The sequence below is a fragment of the Aspergillus foveolatus genome (genome assembly GCF_047715535.1).
Source record: "Aspergillus foveolatus strain CBS 279.81 unplaced genomic scaffold BDW70scaffold_19, whole genome shotgun sequence".
NCBI lineage: Eukaryota > Fungi > Ascomycota > Eurotiomycetes > Eurotiales > Aspergillaceae > Aspergillus > Aspergillus foveolatus.
Genome location: NW_027396083.1, coordinates 397,676 through 415,863, shown reverse-complemented (window position 1 = coordinate 415,863; position 18,188 = coordinate 397,676). Strand labels below are relative to the sequence as shown.

The following is an 18,188-nucleotide window of genomic DNA, read 5'->3' as shown; positions in this document are numbered from 1 at the left end:
GAACCAGAAAGGTCTGTTCTATTTTATGAAAGGCAATACTGCACAGAATATGATATCCAATGACACCAGAGGCGTCCGTCTAGTATTGCAGAATTATGTGTATAATAGTAACAACGTTGTGGGTATAATGCGTTAAATCAGGAAGTATGAACGTAGGAAAACGTCGAGCATGCGATTGAGGTAGTTTTTAACGTCTTGATAATCTCCCTCAGGAGAACTGGACATTGTTATAGCCAAGAGGAGAGGCCGAAGAGGCCAGAAGGCCCGTCGCACAGGCAGTCCATCTCATCAAAAGGCGACGGTTGCACCAGATGCGATCATACCAGGCTACTGATTTGAACCCGTTGACTGCGGGACATCCGTGCCTACAGAAGCCGGGCTAGCTTCGCTCTCCGTTTCATCAAGGTTGAGTTTCCCAAATACGGCTTTCATATCGCGCACGCTCTCCCGGAAGTTGTCTCGGGGGTTCGTTGTTCGCTCTTCGGTCATTTCGCGCACCTCGCGGATGATTGACGGATAATCTCTGCCGTCCGGAAGCCACCAATGATGAATTTCCGGTAGCTGCCAGAGGGCGGCAAGAACAGCACGGTATTTGGGGGCAATCACGTAGCTAAAGCCCACCTGTTAGCTTGCAGTTCTAAGGCAAGTACCTTTAGTAATATCCTAACTCACCCATTTTGCTCCATGAGAGCAAAGATACCTCTGCTCCAGTTAAGATGCCGATCATCTCGTGGAAGAAACATGCTTGCCATTGTGACGCTGTTCTTGAATGCGAACATATAGCCCTTTTCCTTGTCTGGCCAGCGTTCAATTGTCTCAATCAAACGGACCTGTTCGTATGACAAAGCCAGCAATTCATCCATCGATCCCTGTTGCGTGGCCATGAGGAACTGGAACTTGAACATGGCTTTCATTGAGTAATAGTCAATCCAGTAAAAGTTGGCCTCCCACAGTGGGCCGTAGTGTAAACGCCCAGGTTCGTAGGGATCAACAAGGTCATCTTCTGTTAAGGGTTTCTGATCCGGGAAGGTTTCGACGACGTATTGTGTAGCAAATCGGCTTAAAATGTCCTTAATTTGCTCAAGACTTCGACCGAGTTTGTCATTCTCAGTCAAAAAATCACTGAATTCGATCATGCCGCGGGACAACTTAGCGTATAACGACGCCAGCTCCAGACCAAAGCGACGACTAATCGAAGATAGCAGAATCATTTGCTTTTCGATGTCCTCCGGGTTCCTAGTTGCTTCCTTTGTGTCGTACTCTTCTCGCGCAATGTACCAATCTCGCCCTAGAACCATCTCATTCCCGGAGACAATACCGGCGACTATATCGAACCGTGCATACCACTCGAAGATATGTCTATGAACATCATCTGAACAAGCTGACTCAGGTGACAAGAGTTCGCGTATCAGGACATGGGCGGCCTGATGATGATCAACCAGATTGACCCAATCACCTATAAATTCCTGTATGAGGTACGGTTAGCATATTTTAGAAAACAAGAACGCAAGGGAGTAAGCTAGGGTATGCATCAACGACAATGCACCATACCTCAAAAGTAGTGAGCACGAGCACTGTGGCCAGCGTCGCTTCAGTATATGGCTCACCGGAGCCTAACGATCTCCGCAAAAGTGTCAAAGCCCTGTTGTAGTATTTGAGAAAAGAGTATAATTTTCCGCCACCGGTTTGCACACAGTGATGATAGGCAGAGAACCCAACGACGGCGTAAAACAGAGGTTCATACTGCAAGGCATATTCGATGATAGTCTGGTTTACGAATTTAGTGCTGCGCGGATGCATGAAGTAGTGTCGGTAGTTTATGGAATCTCGGTGATATGAGATATAGAACCGAAGATCCTCGGGTAAGTGGGCTGTACTCGGGTCTCCAGCATTATCAAGAAAGTGGATTCCGACACTGTCCGAACGTGTGCTCAACGACCCAAACCTGGACGATGCCTCAGTGGAAGGTGAGCTGCTGTCCTCCCTGCGACCGGGCACGGGCTCTGTGGCCGTGACGGTCTGTTGCTTCATCACTTTACGTCGGGATAACGATTGAGCGCTCTTCTTCTTAGCCAGCGCGGGCTTCGATGCAACTGGAGCGGTGGGCTCGGTAGTCTTTGGTGATTGCTGGGTACTTGAGCCGGGGCTTCCTTCGTCTTCCTCATCCGCAATCGGCGCTAGATCGAAGTTGCGAGCTTCCTCCGCATCGACACTGACAGGACCCGATGAATCACTTCCGCGGGATAGCGGCCGAGAAGCTTTGGCCTTTGCCACGGAACGAGGCGCGGGCTTTGACGCTGGACCTGTTGTTGAACTAGGATAGACGCATTCCCGGTTACCCTTTCGACATCGTTCACAGACCGGACGAGTTTCATCGCACTTGATCCGACGGGACCGACATGTGAAGCAGCCGCTCCTAGTGCGTTTGTGCTTTTTCTGATCTGGCAGCGGTTGGAGTAGAGATGGTGTTCTGGAATTGACCGGCGTTAATGGGACCGCGGGAATTTGCGACTGTGACTGGGCTTGTTGCGGCTGCTGTGCGGACGGACTGTGCCAGAGTGCAACGCTCTCCGGATACTGGTTCTGACCCAAGATTGAGTATGCGGAAAGCGGCGGCGGCGGCTCTTGGACGTAACCCGTCATGGAGGTTTGAGGCAAGTTAAAGGAATGTGCCATAGCGACAGAGCAAAGTTTGACTGCATCCACGGGGCAGATCGAACGGATGAGGGGAAAGCCGGCATAAGTTGGGGAGTAGAAATCAAGAAACGAAATCTAAGGCGAGAGGGGACGAAAGTAAATATGCTGCATCCTTGATTGCGGTGGAGGGGATGCGGTGGGCGGGACGCAGAAAGCGAGATGCGCAGATGCGAAGCTGGAGTAGAGCGACCGACAGAACGGGCGGGCAGGAGAAACGAAGGTCAAAGTTGGATTTGGAAAGAGAATGAGGTTGCAGGGGTATGATGAGAGTTGCGTTGTAAGGAATAGGAAGATGAAGTGGAAGTTGAAGGGTCAGATTAGATTATTTGGGAGTTGGGGGCAGCAGATCTCCGAAAGGGACAAGATTCTCATCGAGGTCGCCATTGTGCCTTTAGCAGGCCCGGCTATTATTGCTTATACAATCAGAATTATGACATGGATGGCCCTTGGATTTTAGGACTTTTTTTGGTTTATTTTTTGGGGGGATGGTCTTCGATCGACTTTATTATGGATCCGTGTCATTGTAGACCGTGACATTCTCTACACCCTAAAGTTCAAACTGCATATTCAAGTCGTACCTTCGCCATGATTCCTGGGGTATGGGTGGAACTCCCTCAGACTAAGTAACAAAGTATGCATAGCGTGCTCGGTCATCTGGGTCAGTGCAGGAGACAGATCACCTCCTAAGGAAGTTCAAAGGCTGAGGCAAGCATAACAGTAGCCCGGGTGTCTTGTGTCGCTCAGTCCGGGGGTGGTGCCTGATAGAAAACGCCGACAGGGCCGAGATATGCTGCCACGGAGGGGCAACTAGTCCCCAAGGAGTTAAGGCCCGTTCACTTGGTAGCCCTTCCGGGTGGAACTGGTCAAACTGTTGGTGCTTACCGTCGGGCGTATTCTTTGATGCTAGCAGAGTGGACTCGCACACATTTCCTCGGACCTCTTCATGAATCAGCAGCGGAGGTTTGGTGTTTGATGAAACGGAGGAGGGAAGCCAAGCGGCTGGGCTCCCTGTTCATCTCCGCCCTTATTCTTGAACACATTGCAATATTAGTGCATCATATAGGTCGGTGAACGGACCGTGAGCCACTGCGTTGGCTAAACCAGAAGAGGCGGTCTTGGTCTATTGCTTGAAAGTTGGATCTTCTCAGAAAAGGAGTTTCTGACAACTTGACGCCGCACCGCGATCAATGCAACGCTGCAAAGTGGGGATTATCAGCTGTTATATCTGATTAGGCAAAATTAACCAAGGGACTCGGAAAAGGAATTGAGACCATGAGTAGGACTCGAGGGTGCTCCGTTCCCCGGAGTAAAGGAGGATTGTATCAGTTGTATGTCATCCTAAAACTGGAAGCTCTGCACGCCAGTCCGACCTGCTGGAGTCCTGACACAGCGACTCGCAGTCCACAATCCTTGTGCAAATCACCAGATGTTGAATAAGCCGGGAGAGCATGGGCTGGCTTGCTAACTCGAAAACGACGGTAAGAGTATGGTGCGGAGGTCTCCGGGCTCCCACTTCTGTTGTTGCCGGTCAGTCGATATGGTTCACGGTGCCGAGAATTTGTGCAGCCGGTGGATCCGGAAAGGACCTGAGCCTCTAGGTCTGATTCCAATGATGAGTGCCCCGCAGCTGTACCCTCCACCGAGATTACGGATAAGAAACGCATCACGAGAGGGACTTCAGTCTGCAGTGGAAGCTCGTAGACAGCTGGCAGACGGCGCGCGAAATTTGACACCTGTGCACCGTCCGGATCGATGAAGGGATCTGACAGCTCTCAGGAAAAATTTTCCGTCGGACAGTTCGTATATACCATATCAACGCCGATACCTTGGTTAGTTGGCCTACTTCCTCTGGGTTGACAATTGGATTTCCAGGAACTCAGGTAAAAAAAAATAATAGATAATCTTCCCTTCAAGCAAACGAGCCGCGAGCAGCACAGACCAAGAAGCATGGCAGGTGGAAACTAGTACCTTGGTCCGTTCTCTGTTCCGCGCTATATTTGTGGATTCCTGGCTCTCCTTCTCAATTGTCACTCAACGAAAGTAGAGGTGTGTCTTTTGGATGGGAAATTAGGATTCGCGTTCATGATCAGAATGCAACTCCTGGGGGACCGTGACAGGTCTTCCAGTCTAGGATGACTAGCCTTGTCTTAGCATGTCAGCGTCCAATGGCATGGTGAATTGAAAGAAATACCTGGTAATACCAAAGGAACGCAGGGGGCGCTTATTATTGGGTCACTGAGTGCACTCATGCAGCGCTGCCGTCAAGTTGGATGCGCCGAGCGCTAATGCTTCATGACGACTTGGGCAGTAGGACAGACATTGCTGCGCACAGTGAGACAGAAGAAGGACTACCTGTCTAGTTTGAGAATCCCTGCCCACTCCCAGAGGGACCAATTCTTGTCAATGATTGAATATAATGGTTGGCTATACTCCGTACTGGTGTTTTACGCGATTTTCAACTCTTAACGCCGAGGCCCAGTTTAGCGCCGTTTATTGGGCTTGCTGATTTCGAGCTTGGGCCTCGGATCGTGGCTTCTTAAGCTTCTCAAGGGCGGTTCATGAAACGAAAGGTCTCCGTCTTTTCCCATTCAGGGGCTGAATGGCTCGCCGTCAAATCCAGAATGTGATCAATAAAATGAATTCGAATCCGAATCATCATCTGTCTATTAGAACCGTAGTGACTCAAAGCGCCGAATACTCTTAATCGGCGGCATCATCCTGGGGATCCATAACACGACCGCAGGATCTGTATCCTGGTAGATATTCAAGACGCATTCCGCCTCCTGACTTGGAGGGGCACATGGCAGGAAGCCGATTACCGGCTGGGATTATTGTATCTGTCAATTCAGGAGGCCACACAATCACAACATCGTCGCTGTCTGGACGACGGACGGAGATCCGTTGGTAGTTCCCAAGACGATCTAAGGTTCGTGCTTGCATTAGTCGGTGACAGCATATCAACTCCGTTCTTGGTACTTTTGGCCAGGCTCTCACCTCACTTTGAAAATATTTCAAGTTGCCTGTGTCAAGCTGACATAGAGAAGGGTGGCGTTGCTTTGCAGTTGTAGCAGGCGAACAGTTGCTTGACTGGCTGACAATGGGAGAGTTAAACCAGACCGTCAATCAGGATAAAATCCCCTCAGCTCAAGATGAATACTGTGAGAGCCTGGGAGACGGACGAAGTTCGAGTGCGCCTCGATATGATGATCATTGACTTGGGGAAGTTGAACTGGTGGATAGGCTTGCGGCACTTCTTGTTGCACAACACCAGTCAGCTGTGTAGTGGACTTGTTCATTATGCACCGTGGGTAGCTGCAAGCATACCTCTGACTAAAATTGACCATCCATGCCAAGGTTTAATATCAGCATGATATACTCCTCTATAAAACATATCCTAGCAAGCTATACTACAAAATGGTATCATAATGCTCGTCACCCAATTCCTTTTCTTTCAAGCTAAAAACATCCCAACCCTAAACCCATAGCCTATGACTTCGTCGTCCGGATCTCCTCGATGGTTTTCTGTAACCCCTCAATGACAACCTTCCACTCAATCTCGTGCACCTTCTGCTCGAATGCGTGCAGATCCTCATCAGCTCCCTTTACAAATGGGATCTCTTTGACAAGAATCGGTTTTCCCATATCCACTTCCGAGATGACATTATGGATCATGACTCCCGTCCTCTCAATCTTACCGTCGAGCCATGCCTGATGAGCTCTCTCGATGGCATTCTGTAGGAAAACCAGTCAGCACCAAAAGGCCGAACAAAGCTCAGTATAGCTCACAAGGGAACAACTTACGGCCCCATTGAATTCCCCCGGCAACGCCGGATGCAAGTTCACAATCCTAACACCCTTGGCCTCAAGAGGCCCCAAGAAACCCTCCGAGAGCACATGCATGAACCCCAAACAGGCGACCAAGTCCGGCTTATCCTCTAAGACCAGTCGTGCGAGCTCCGCATCGTACTCCTCTCTTGCGCGCTGCACACCCTCTGGTGTCGCGGGATGTTGCTTCTTGTACTTCACGAGGTTGTGATACTGTGTGGGGATGTTGGCACGTCGGGCACGTTCCAGGCCAAAAGCGTCTTTGCGGTTGGAGATGACCCGGACGATTTTTGCGGGGAGGGTGGTGTCATCGATCACAGCTTGAAGGTTTGTTCCAGAGCCAGAGATGAGGACTGTTAGGCGAATTGGATCCATTTGTTCTTCTTTTGTTTCCTGCTTGGAACTTTTAGTCTGGCTTTCGTAGTCGGTTTGTATTTCAATTGCGAATTTCGGAGCGGGATAGATAGGCTTATCAGGGACTCTTCAAGTAACTGAGCACGGTTGCCTCTGATACCAACAGATGCCCTCTGATATTTGAGTTATGGTGGAACGGTCGAAAAGTGCTTGTTCCTGAAATTTCAGTATGGTCGAGGGGGGTGATTGTGATCAAGCTCCGATCACTTTGAACGCGGGGCAGACAAGCTGAGTAATCAGAGTCAATGCCTCTTTACTTTCGGGCATCTCTTTCGGAGGGGTATGATAAAGTATCTGTTACATACAATGAAGGTAGTATGAGATGTGGGCAGATAGTCAACCTTAATTCTAAAAGTAATTGAATTTCATGATCTTCCGGCTGCCTATTGACATGAACAGAACGCTCTATGCTACTAGGGGAATAATACAGCTCCATGCGAAAAACACATCCCCGAACCTCATGACAGTATAACAGAAGTTAGTGTATATCCCATGCGAAAGTCTCGCTGAGTCCAATCATGTTCATGCACATCAAGTGATACACCATGACTTGAAACCCGGCCATAAAACAATGATCTGACTTGAACTGCATACTGACCCCACAACCAAAACCAAAATGTCGCGATGCAGCAATGGATATCTGAAGCGAAGAACGAAAGATGTGAAGAGATGGTGAAGCTTCTGGGGGAAGCGCCATGCTAAATACTTCTAACAGTAATAGAGAGTCCGGATTCGTATAAATAATAACAGCCGTGATACAAAATGATTAAGCGGCTGCTGCGCGTGGCGCATCTGATGGTCGCGGCGGTTCAGCGCCGGACTTGTCGGCGACACCCTGGCCCCGACACAGCGGGCAAGAATTGCGGCCCGTAGTTAACCACTAATACTAGTTAGCTCGATGCTTACAAGGTAAGATCAACGCGCAATTTGACGTACCTGGTCAATACAGTCACGGTGATAAAGATGCTCGCATTTTGTCAACTGTCGAAGCTCCTCGGCCACTTCGTACTCGCTGAGGCAGATCAAACAGCGCTCGCCTTCGGAAATTTGGATAGTACGAGTGCCATCAACAGCGTCTGCAGACATAGAATCACCGCACTTTACCACACGGTACAGACCTCCCGCAGAAATCAGGTCTTCCTGAGTAGCGACCGGTGGCTTCACAGGACCAAGAAGTGATGACAGTAATACCATATCCTCGTAAGTTGGGTTCTAAACGCAGGGTTAGCGATTGTGGCCCATCTTCACACTTTAAAGTACTTACATCAGTGAATAAACTTGGCGCGGCAAAGGCAGGGTGATTCTCGGATAGGTTAGTTCCGACAACGTAAATCAGCCAGCTTCTTCCTGGTGCTGCGTTATGATTATCAGGTTCTACAACCCCATTACGCCTGGCCGCCCCAGAGCCTAACTGTTCACGATGGCGCGCAAATTCCGAGTCACTTCGGCGTCGCTGATGCGTCGTATTGAGTGGAAGACTCTCATCCCGATTATCCACCGTGGGATGCGAAGGGCGGCTTTCATTGAGCTGAGGCATAACATTGGGAGACACAGCGGATGTGGTAGATAGCCTTCGGCTGGGGGTCGATGCGCCTGACGAAACAGCCGAAAGTCCTGGTTCCGCCGGGGTGGACGGGGGTGGGTGAGGGCCCGGCGGGCTCTCCGATACCACCGAAGGTAGCGATGAAAGCGTGCCGCGGCTACCAACATCGGACAGCCTTCGCGGGACGTTTGGTGAACCGGGCTGAATTGAGCCATCATCATTGGCGGCAGGTGCACTGGATGACGCCGAGTGATCAAATGTAGTGGTTTCCGGTCGTGGGCCAGGGCGAGGTGAAAGAGTCCCTGGCGGAAAGAAGGGAAGCCGAAGGAAGTCGAGACCTGGAAGCCCCGCAGTCTGTTGATCACCAGCAGGGCCATTTCCAGATGGGACAGACCTTACGCCAATAACAACAAGAGTAACGGTTCTCCCCTCCGGACCCTCAGCGTGGTGATCAGTTTCCATGTTGTCACCGTTGCTCCCGGCATTATTTGGGTCTGTGCTTGCGCGATTGGGTGCGTCGGATGATCGAGAATTGTCAGAATTAGCGAACCGAAAGACTCTCATAAAGTTTACCGGGCCCGGTGGTCGTTCGTCTTCCGAGTTATTATTTGAGTCTCCAGAAGATGGCTGTCCGGACGTCGCGTTTCGTAAACTTTGTATAAAGCTCTCAAGGGAGCCGTCAAAACCGTCATTACCCAAGGATGGAATATTGGGTAGAGCTGGACCGGCTCCGCCAGAGAGTTGTGTAGCAATAGCAGTAGCTGCGAGTTGAAGAATTCGGGACAAGGGGGTTTGTTCTTCCCTACGCAAAGCCCTTGGTGGCCGTGCTCGCAGTAAACTCGGGAAATGCCGCGTACTAGACTGGCTCTGGGACGTAAGCATAGCAGAGGCGGGCTGTGAGTCTGCTATTGCGGGCTCCACAGAATCAAGCTCGTGCGGTGTATCGAAATCCATCTGAGTATCAAGGGGCCCCGGATGAGGGATAAAGCTGAAAGGATCGGAGTTGTGAAAGCTGTAAAGAGGGCTCTCGCTGCCCTGCGCAGGAGTCGAATCAGAGGAAGGCGGGCCGAACATTTGGGCAATTGGAGTCGGTAAGGAGTGTCCAACACGACCAACACGGCGTATGCGGAGACTGCGCCGCCAACCCCAGCCAGGTTCAGCTGAACCATCCGTCGATGGACCAGGAGTTCCCAGAAAGCCGTTATTGTTCATGGCTGCATCACTCCGTGGAATGAAGTAGGGTCCGCGAAGCGAGCGTCTTCTACTTCCACCTCTTGAGCTCAAAGAAGCGAATGGGCTGAACCGAGCGCTGCTTTGATTAACCTCCGATCTTGGTATGGTCCTTGAAACAACTCCATGCCGATGAGCGTGACCCTCCGCAGGAGTCTCTTCTTCGCTGTTTAAGAGTCCTCGAATAACGGAATTTGGCAGAATCCGAGATCCAAGTCTCGACATCGTTGAGTGTCTCCTAGCCACACGAGCGAAAAGCGCGGATTGATAGTCCTGCTGGCTGGCGTCGTCCTGTAACCCGGTTTCGTCCTGAGTACTTCTCATTTGCTCTTCACTGCCCGACATGCTGGAGTGCGATATTAACGATTGCAACGGGTCAACTAGAGAATTCGTTTCGGTGGAATGAGTCATCTGCACATCGTTGTTGTCTATCTCCTGTCCCGCCTGAGGGCTGAAAGCCCCGGCGCGCTCCGGATTCTGACCGTTATTCATGTCTTCATCCCTGTTACGGCTGTGGCTTCGCTGACGAGGTATAGGGGATTCGGTGGGAAATTGGTGGCGATATTCTCGTTGAGTGGAGGAAAACTGTCCCATAGTAACATCAGCGTAGGGGAGGGGCGTGGCAATGGGAGCTTATAAACCACCTATTGCCATCCACAGGAAGATGACTAACGTGATGCAAAATTAGTATAAGTTCAATAGCAGTCAGGTCGGTAACAGAGAAAGAAGCGAGAATGTCAGGAACAATATCGAAACAGGAGTAGTCAAGTCTGTTATGGAGCCGATGACGGAAGGCCGGAAAGCTGCCGAATTGACGCCACTAGTACTCTAACATCCTAAGGCCAAAATTTAAACCATACACTCACCATTGGGGTAGTTCAAGCCAGACGAGATCCCAAGGGGCCAGCACCTGATTCGTACTTCGGAAATATTGCAGAAAGCGTTCTATTCGTTGTTCGTCGTTCGTCAGTTGCAGCTCGGCCGCCTGAGGAGTCGGGCGGTAGGCCGCACAGTCTTCTGGTTGTCTGTGCAAGCGGGCTCTATTGAAGACTGCAGCGGCTGCGGTTGAGCTGGATAAAGCCCTAGTAATAACGGTTCGCGAGGATAATGCACGCGAGAACTGGACTCGACTCGAGGTGATAGATGAATGAAATGGCGGCAAAGCAGTTGCCAGATATTCGGCTAGACGCGCCGGGGGACAACGCTTACAAAAACAAGTTTCAAGACCACTACAACAGTGGAAACCGAAGAATCGAGAAAGTGGACAGGGCGCGGACAAGGAAGGCGACACTGGTGAATAATGGTGGAGGAGGGGTGGAAGCGGAAGAGGAGTGAGGAGAGAGGCTGATGGCAGATGATGTGACGACGTTGACCAAGGCAGGTGAGCGTCGAGCGATGACCGCTTCTCCTACCGGCCGGGTGCTGACAAGCTGTGTACAGAGTAAGGACTAATTACATATAGTACTTGGCTGGTAATATTTAAATCCTACTGGACACTTCTACAAGAGTCTCAGATGTCACTTTGCCTAATGGTTGGCTTGTATCGCTGGCTTGAGGAATATAAATAGCTTGACAAGTCCAAGCTCGTAGAAGGAGTGGTCGAGCATCATAGACACCGAATTTCGTGGCGGTTTCGGATTCGGTTTGATCTCGTCTCAAACAGCTGGGACGTCTGAAATACCCTATTTGTAATCGGCCCTCGGTAACCTAGCCACAGCCCTGCATGTACGACGCTAGCTGTTTTCGGCGTGGTACCTGGATATCATGTGACTTCTCGATGCTATAGTTTACATCACTGCCTTGCTGCCTTGGCGCCTTGCAAGGAAAATGTATCAGGCCATCCCGTCGGATTCGAGCCCATTTCCATCAAGTCCTCACGTGCAAATTATCTAGCGGCTTCATTCTTCCTAAATTCGTGGAGGATTGAGTAGATTCAGCACCCGGATGACCTGAAAATATTTGTCAATGATTTTCTAGTCGTGACACTCGGGAAGTGTTCAGCTCCCGAGGGATAGTGAATCGATCTTTGACTGCTGTCCAGAGAAATCCTCATGGCATTTGCTCCCTCAGCAACCGCTTTCTCCTTACCACTTCCATTATGGCAACAAAATCCCAGCCTTCGGGCCGCCCGGTATGAGAGGAAACGCAAGAACGAATCCGACACAGAGGAAGACAATACTGATCACAATGGTGGCGAGGATGGTGAAACAACCGATGGTCTATCAGACTTCGGACTCACTAGCTCATCCGTGCTTCTATCACTTGAGGAAGCGCACCAGTACCGCGTCGCAGGCCTTCCATTCATTGAGGAGTTACCAGATACTAAGTATTTCCCGCACGCTCCGGTCAGGGAAAGGAGCCGTAAGGTGAATAAACGCAGTTCAATTCTAAAAGAACTCTCAGCTCTCTCGCCACCGATATATGTGCCCCAGTCTGCAGCACACCAGGGAAACCTTCGGCTTCGTCATCTCGCGGTGCTCACGTCTGTGCTACATCGATGCCTTCTCGAGGGCGACTACATCCGCGCAGGGAGGGCATGGGGTTTGATTATCCGGGAGCAATTCGGTGGCAATTCCATTGATGTCCGTACTGATGATCGATGGGGTATTGGAGCAGAAATTCTACTACGGAAAGACCACCACTTGTCTAACGAGGCCCCTGAAGGTGAAAAGGCCGACAGCGGCCGAAATGGGGACGTCCCAAAGCTTCTGTTTACCAGGAAAGGGTTCGAAGATGCCAAACAATATTACGAAACGCTCATTGTTCAGCATCCATACCAGAAGACTGCGCCTAATGCCATCAGCGCATTACACTTCTACCCGGCTATGTTTGGACTATGGATATACGTCACTCAGGAAGAAAGCACGTATGCACGAAGAACTCTTGAGGAAAGGGACCCGGCTTCACTGAGAGAACCCTGGGACGACGAAGAGGCCGGGTCTGAGAACGACGGTCAGGATGATTGGTGGAATAGATATCAATATCTGGCTGCTGGTATCAGGGCAAAAGAATTAGCCGAAGCTGAGAGGATTGCTGCGAGAATGGATGGTATTCTTACTTCGCCGCCATATTCAGACAGTCCTGAATTGCTTGAACTGCGGGGTATGGTCTCTCAATGGATTGCTGATCTGCTCGTCTCCAGCTTGCCTTCCGCAAAGAGTGACGATGATGAGTATGACAGTGACCACAACGTGGGTCTCGCTGATGGCGACGATGACGTTTTCATGGGCACAGCGCAGGCTGATGGGGTTGAGGCGAGACGGGAGCGACGGATAGCCATGGAAAAGAGGCAGGCGGAATTGAATCGGTCCCAGGAGTTCATGGAAAAGGCTCAAAAAAGGAAGCGCGGCGTCTCTTCTAGGCTGAACGATTTGCATATCGACCGCGACGTTTTTCCCGAATAATACGGCTGGGGATCTCCCGTGTACGAAATATATCTAGCATATTCTTATTTTCGCTGCAACTTCCCCACATATTTATAAAAATGATAGGCTTGTATACTACCTGTAAATATTCTCTCTGTTGCCATATGATATTCCTCTCTGAAATTGATGAAATTTACTAGGCGTTCACTGTCCTACGTTGCGGTAGTAAGTGGTGTTGAGCATGAGGTAAGCTCCCGGCCCGCGTGCCATGAAGGTCCAACGCGTCTTTGTCTTCCTATGATTTTCCAACACCGTCCGTCCAATCGAACAACTTCAAATTATCCACAAAGGTCCAATTGATCCTAAACTGATCAGATCTATGATATCTATACTAATAGGAATTTTACCACGCAATATCGGCATGCCATCTACCTTTTCTCCGCGCAGTCAGGCTAAACTTCTCTAAATATGGGCGTAGGGGACTATGTGCACTCCAAGGAGAATCGCCAGCACCAGCCTCGGGCAATTGAGCCAGGACACCAGACAAGACGATCTCTAGCTGAACAAGCCCGCCTTGAGGCCCCTTCAACCACTTTAGTTGCGCCTGTGCCTATTCCAGGAAACCGGCAAGCGCCAATAGAACGATATGACACGCCGTTCGGTGACCAGGCACTCACAGATAAGCCCATTCATAGAGATGCCTTTGACACCGACGTGGAGGGTATTGATGAGTCAACTATTGCTGCAACAAGCGTGATAGGGAATGATGATGTCACATACAGATTGTCGCCTGCCGCCCAGCTGAATGCAAATGCAAATGCAGATATGAACATGATTGGGACTGTCCAGCATATGAACCCCCGACAGCACCCACAACAAGAACAACAACCACATCCACAGCTGTCGCCGTCACCAACCCGTCAGCTTCGCACCGGTCGTCGTGCGAACGAGTCTAAATGGTACGAGGGCCTAGGTGATAGAGCGCTAAGGTCAGCGGGGTTGGACTTTGACGATTTAGAAGCAGCAAGCCAAAGTACTTCTACAGCTGGCGATGACGAGAAGTCGAACGACACAGACGACCAGCGCTTTGTACCTAGGTACCGCGCAACAGAAGAGCCACTCAGCAGAAGACTCCAGAACTTCTGGACGGCTAGTCGCAGGACGACATATCAGCACGATACCATCGGACAGGAAGAGCCAACGAAAACCCAATCCTTTATTCCAGTCGCTTCTACGGCGAGAACACTACCTGCGGATAGCAGGAAAGTCACACTCACACGGAGTATGACCACAACTCCCAGGACCAGGTTTAGCCCGCCAAAGCCGTCCCTTCTGGACCAGCTAGACTTGACCCCTACGCGGCGTAGTCCTGGTATCACTCGGACACACTCTCGAAAGGAAAGAGAAAGAAATATAGAGAAAGAAGGCAGCAGAACAGCCGAAGACACCATCCGTGCCACAAACACAGGCCTCAGTCTTTTCGCAGACACCAACCACACCCGCGCGGGGACAGATGAGAGTCCCCGATCCCTCAACGCCTTCGAACTGACCAACTTCGACGACCTTGAAAATGACTCCTCCATGAACGACCCCTTCTCGCGTCGCGCCTCAATAAGATGGATCGGACCGGCTGAAGCAGATTCTTCGCCAGCACATACACACACAGACGCGAACACGAACCCGGCCACCAAGACACCTCTTAGGAAACGCCACCTTGAACCTGACTACCCCCCGGAAATTCTCTGCACTAAAACCTTCAGCGAACTCCAAGCTGAACCTTTTGACCGCACGCCCAACCCCAAAGCATCCCGACCAACCGCGGAGACCCATCCACAACCCCCGGAGATGGGCAAAGATGAAGACAAGATAGCATTTCTTCTCCGCCTTACGGAACAGGAGCGCGGGGAATATTTCAGCAAACTCTCGATGGACGATTGGGAAGGCTGTGGTGACTTACTTATTGAGGAGTTCAGTAAGCTGATGATAAAGATGAAGGAATTGCGGCACGCACGGCGGAAGACGGCTGCCATTTTTGAGGCAGAGGTGAGGAGACGGCATACTATGGTCGAGGAGCAGTCGGCGGAGATCTCGGCGAAGTTTGAGGAAATGAGGGCGGGTGGTGCTGAGGTTCTTCGTGGGCGTTCGCCCTGAGCCGAGCTCAGGGCTTTATAATTTACGAGTCCTTGAGAGCAATATTTTTGCGGACTCGTCATCCATGGTTGAAAGTGTGGTGATTTGTTGCTAGGGGTTTTTCTTAAGTCCATCTGAAGCAAGACTTTCTGTCCAAACCACCCATTCTGTTCTCTCTGGTGAGCTTCTGTGGACCATGTACCACGCTACTACATTATGCCGTCAACCGTCTGCTGATTTTTGGTGATCTGATTGCTTTTCATTCATTGAGAAGTTGTCACTTTAGCATATACTGTTATCCCAGCACTCCTGTACGCAGAGTTATGTATGATGAGTGTCTTTCATGTAATGATAAAATGCCCGACTTAAAGACTAATTAGGTGCGATTCATCTATCGTTGAGCTACCTAGGTATCTACTCAAAAACATTAAGATATCTCGTTGCAGAAGCAGATTCCACATTACTAGACTGCCTCAACTCCAAAGTATGCGAACCATAACTCCTCTTGAGCAACAGATAATGTGATCACCGAAACCAGCAGTGATTTAGGAATAAAACAGCTACTAACAAGTCGCAGTGCCCATGGGAATATCGCCAAACCGTACCCGCATTAAACATTGCCCCTTTACCAATAGGATACCGGGAGTATTATTTGAATGACGAGCCTTGTTTCACAAGCGCTGCAGAGATACGTTTGTAATCCTCGAGCAAGACGCTTACATCTCCAATAGTAAGCTCGTTTGCATTCTGGATATCGAGGAAACGTTGAATTGGCGGATCAATTCTGGCGTCGCCCGCCGGTGCTTGCGTCCGGGTTGGAAGAGAAGATACAGCCGGTGACTCTGGAGCGCCGCGACTGAAGCCCCTGATCATCCCCGGAATATGATTTAAAGGATTAATGCTGCTTCCAAAGCTTCTGACCGAATCCAGCGTCGGGGTTGCCAACGCAGAGTTTGTGCTAGGAGTCCGGCCTTCATCTTTTGACATGCTCGTCGCTACTGACGCCCTGGAGCTGCCATGTGTGCGCACGCTGTCGGTGCTCCGATCACGGGGAGTCCGCTGTCCAGCAACTAGCCCGGTGAAAGTATCTTCCGCCTTGGACCCGATACGTCTTAGCCGGGATGGCTCTGTGGCAGGAGGCTCCCTCGGTGTGTCCTCTTTATCCGGAGCACTGCCACCTGATGCAGGCGCTGTAACTAGACGTCTAGCCTCCGCAAGTGTTTTCGGTAGTACAGGGCCCGCTATACCATCTCTGCCTGGCAGTTGATTGGACTGCAGCTCTTTTAAACGGCCAAACAAGAAATTGAAGCTGCTGTCTAGCGTTGCGCTGATGTTTTTCAGTCCTTGATCGGCAGTGCTACGAACAGCATCATTAGCAGCCCCGAGCACCTTTGCAGGAGGTTGTAAGAACGTATTCAGTCTGCCTTGCTGGGCCGGTGCCAACCCCGTTAGCGTCTCGGACGGTTCGCCTCCAACAGGTTTTGAAGGCTCCGCAGATGCAGTTACTGTAGAAAGAGATGATGTGGGTTCCTGAGAAGCAGGTTGGGGAGGACGAATGCTCTCAGCAAGTGATGCAGGTTCACTACTGGGAGCCTTAACGCCTCCTTCTTGTCCCTCCTCTGCGCGAAGTTCGGAAAGTTCCACATTCTCAAGGAAGCTGATTGCAGCCTCGAGATTGGTAAGACAGTATGCGGTTTCACCGTTAACCTTGCTGCTTGTTCTAAACCTTTGAATAAACAAAAGGTTGCTTATGACATTGATGCCCTCAGGCGGGCAAGTGACCAACGTGTAAATGAGAGCCGGTAGAATCTCGTCAGCGGAGGACGACGAAGGTAATAGCTTAGTTAAGGCATCAACAATTGCCTTATGCGACGCAGCAAGGTGTCGAAGCTTCCCCAATGGATACCTTTCCTCGTTCATCTTCATGAGAGAATCACGCGCGGTTGAAAAACAGTTATCAGCATCTTTTTGGCTTTTCTCGTCGATCGCAGTAATGTCGATATCGACACCAAGCTCATTTAGGTTGATTCCAACCAAAAGCAGGGCTGCCGTCTTTGACCGCAACTTTTCATCTCTGACTTCATCCAACGTGCTCTTATGCCTCCAAATCTTATCATAGATACTTTCGCAAACTCTCCGTTCTACAGCCTCTTCAAGACTAACCTGCTTGGACGCTAGAAGCTTTCGAGCTATTCGCTTCTCTGTCACTTCCGAAGCCGTCAACATCTGGCGGCTGGAGGCGTTGGTATCTTTCCGATCCGGTAGATGCGGCGAAAGGTCGCGGTTTATCCGGGAAGCAAGGGCAGAGATATGAGTAGCTATGTGGGATTCCGCTCGGAGGTAGAAGTCTTGAAAGAGCGTTGATATTCTCTCTATGGTCGGAGGGGATGAGTGTACCCGCGCGCTGAGGGAGTTGACGAATCTATACGAAAATCAGCGGCCGTGATATAAAACCGAACGAATTCCATACCGGTCAGTAAGACTGATCAGCTCAATTGGGAGCTCCTCTTGCTGATTCGGTACATTCTGCGAGAGAACTGAAGTTTCACCGTCTGGGCCATGTTCCGCGTATGATGATGCGGACTTCTCGAACAAGTCTGGGCCAGTAGCTTGGTTGTGTTCGCTCTCCGAAAGATCCAGATGGAGTAAGTCTCCCGACTCTGGTATCGCCACGGACTGTACGGTTTTCGCTCTTGAACGAATAGTGGGGGCACTTGTGTCCGCATTATTGTCCATTCGAGGGAACGAGCGTGTTGAATGTAGACGAGGTTTTGGGCCAGTATCGGAGATGCCAGACATGGCTGTGGAGTAGGCGGCTTCACTCACAAACTGTCTTGGAGCTCTGCTGAAGGTGGGAGACTACCGTGTACGCGCAAGAGCTCTAGACGCGGTGGCTAAAACTTCGATTTTGAGGATAGAAGTAAAGCGTATAGCATTGTTATCAAGCAGATTCCGACATTCCGGAGGCTTGTCCCCACATGACC

The 18,188-nt window shown here is 50.5% G+C and overlaps 6 protein-coding genes across 6 annotated transcripts; 2 read left to right on the top strand and 4 right to left on the bottom strand.

Moving 5' to 3' along the window:
* Positions 1-131: 131 nt before the first annotated feature.
* Positions 132-2,972, bottom strand: BDW70DRAFT_36106 (uncharacterized protein). The gene is made up of 3 exons (XM_073743843.1): positions 1,552-2,972; positions 673-1,466; positions 132-610 (listed from the first exon to the last, which is right to left on the bottom strand). Exons 1-3 carry the CDS (start codon positions 2,674-2,676, stop codon positions 328-330), a joined length of 2,202 nt encoding a protein of 733 aa, XP_073596832.1. The 5' UTR covers positions 2,677-2,972; the 3' UTR covers positions 132-327.
* A 351-nt stretch (positions 2,973-3,323) lies between these two features.
* BDW70DRAFT_134891 (uncharacterized protein) lies at positions 3,324-3,980 on the top strand. The gene has a single exon (XM_073736593.1). It carries the CDS (start codon positions 3,598-3,600, stop codon positions 3,766-3,768), a length of 171 nt encoding a protein of 56 aa, XP_073596831.1. The 5' UTR covers positions 3,324-3,597; the 3' UTR covers positions 3,769-3,980.
* Positions 3,981-6,033: 2,053 nt separating this feature from the next.
* Positions 6,034-7,093, bottom strand: BDW70DRAFT_134889 (phosphoribosylglycinamide formyltransferase). The gene is made up of 2 exons (XM_073736592.1): positions 6,499-7,093; positions 6,034-6,429 (listed from the first exon to the last, which is right to left on the bottom strand). Exons 1-2 carry the CDS (start codon positions 6,895-6,897, stop codon positions 6,184-6,186), a joined length of 645 nt encoding a protein of 214 aa, XP_073596830.1. The 5' UTR covers positions 6,898-7,093; the 3' UTR covers positions 6,034-6,183.
* Positions 7,094-7,537: 444 nt separating this feature from the next.
* On the bottom strand, positions 7,538-10,676 carry BDW70DRAFT_36082 (RING-H2 finger protein). The gene is made up of 4 exons (XM_073743842.1): positions 10,576-10,676; positions 8,201-10,377; positions 7,873-8,148; positions 7,538-7,816 (listed from the first exon to the last, which is right to left on the bottom strand). Exons 2-4 carry the CDS (start codon positions 10,301-10,303, stop codon positions 7,703-7,705), a joined length of 2,493 nt encoding a protein of 830 aa, XP_073596829.1. The 5' UTR covers positions 10,304-10,377; positions 10,576-10,676; the 3' UTR covers positions 7,538-7,702.
* Positions 10,677-11,760: 1,084 nt separating this feature from the next.
* On the top strand, positions 11,761-15,225 carry BDW70DRAFT_149749 (extracellular mutant protein 11-domain-containing protein; the record flags this gene model as incomplete). The annotated part of the gene is made up of 2 exons (XM_073739058.1): positions 11,761-13,098; positions 13,573-15,225. 2 exons carry the CDS (start codon positions 11,761-11,763, stop codon positions 15,223-15,225), a joined length of 2,991 nt encoding a protein of 996 aa, XP_073596828.1.
* A 346-nt stretch (positions 15,226-15,571) lies between these two features.
* On the bottom strand, positions 15,572-18,180 carry BDW70DRAFT_134883 (uncharacterized protein). Its single transcript, XM_073736591.1, has 2 exons — positions 17,675-18,180; positions 15,572-17,626 (listed from the first exon to the last, which is right to left on the bottom strand). The coding sequence occupies exons 1-2, from the start codon at positions 18,001-18,003 to the stop codon at positions 15,853-15,855; spliced, it is 2,103 nt and encodes a 700-aa protein (XP_073596827.1). The 5' UTR covers positions 18,004-18,180; the 3' UTR covers positions 15,572-15,852.
* Positions 18,181-18,188: the final 8 nt, after the last annotated feature.

Bases quoted from the DNA above. Each gene is read 5' to 3' on its own strand.
- BDW70DRAFT_36106 (XM_073743843.1), bottom strand. From the start codon at position 2,676: ATGGCACATTCCTTTAACTTGCCTCAAACCTCCATGACGGGTTACGTC. The intron at 1,467-1,551 runs GTATGGTGCATT...TACCTCATACAG, and splicing joins TCGTGCTCACTACTTTTGAG to GAATTTATAGGTGATTGGGT. The intron at 611-672 runs GTGAGTTAGGAT...GGTGGGCTTTAG, and splicing joins GCTCTCATGGAGCAAAATGG to CTACGTGATTGCCCCCAAAT.
- BDW70DRAFT_134891 (XM_073736593.1), top strand. From the start codon at position 3,598: ATGCTAGCAGAGTGGACTCGCACACATTTCCTCGGACCTCTTCATGAA.
- BDW70DRAFT_134889 (XM_073736592.1), bottom strand. From the start codon at position 6,897: ATGGATCCAATTCGCCTAACAGTCCTCATCTCTGGCTCTGGAACAAAC. The intron at 6,430-6,498 runs GTAAGTTGTTCC...GTTTTCCTACAG, and splicing joins CGGGGGAATTCAATGGGGCC to AATGCCATCGAGAGAGCTCA.
- BDW70DRAFT_36082 (XM_073743842.1), bottom strand. From the start codon at position 10,303: ATGGGACAGTTTTCCTCCACTCAACGAGAATATCGCCACCAATTTCCC. The intron at 8,149-8,200 runs GTAAGTACTTTA...CCCTGCGTTTAG, and splicing joins CGCCAAGTTTATTCACTGAT to AACCCAACTTACGAGGATAT. The intron at 7,817-7,872 runs GTACGTCAAATT...AACTAGTATTAG, and splicing joins ACCGTGACTGTATTGACCAG to TGGTTAACTACGGGCCGCAA.
- BDW70DRAFT_134883 (XM_073736591.1), bottom strand. From the start codon at position 18,003: ATGTCTGGCATCTCCGATACTGGCCCAAAACCTCGTCTACATTCAACA. The intron at 17,627-17,674 runs GTATGGAATTCG...ATTTTCGTATAG, and splicing joins CTGATCAGTCTTACTGACCG to ATTCGTCAACTCCCTCAGCG.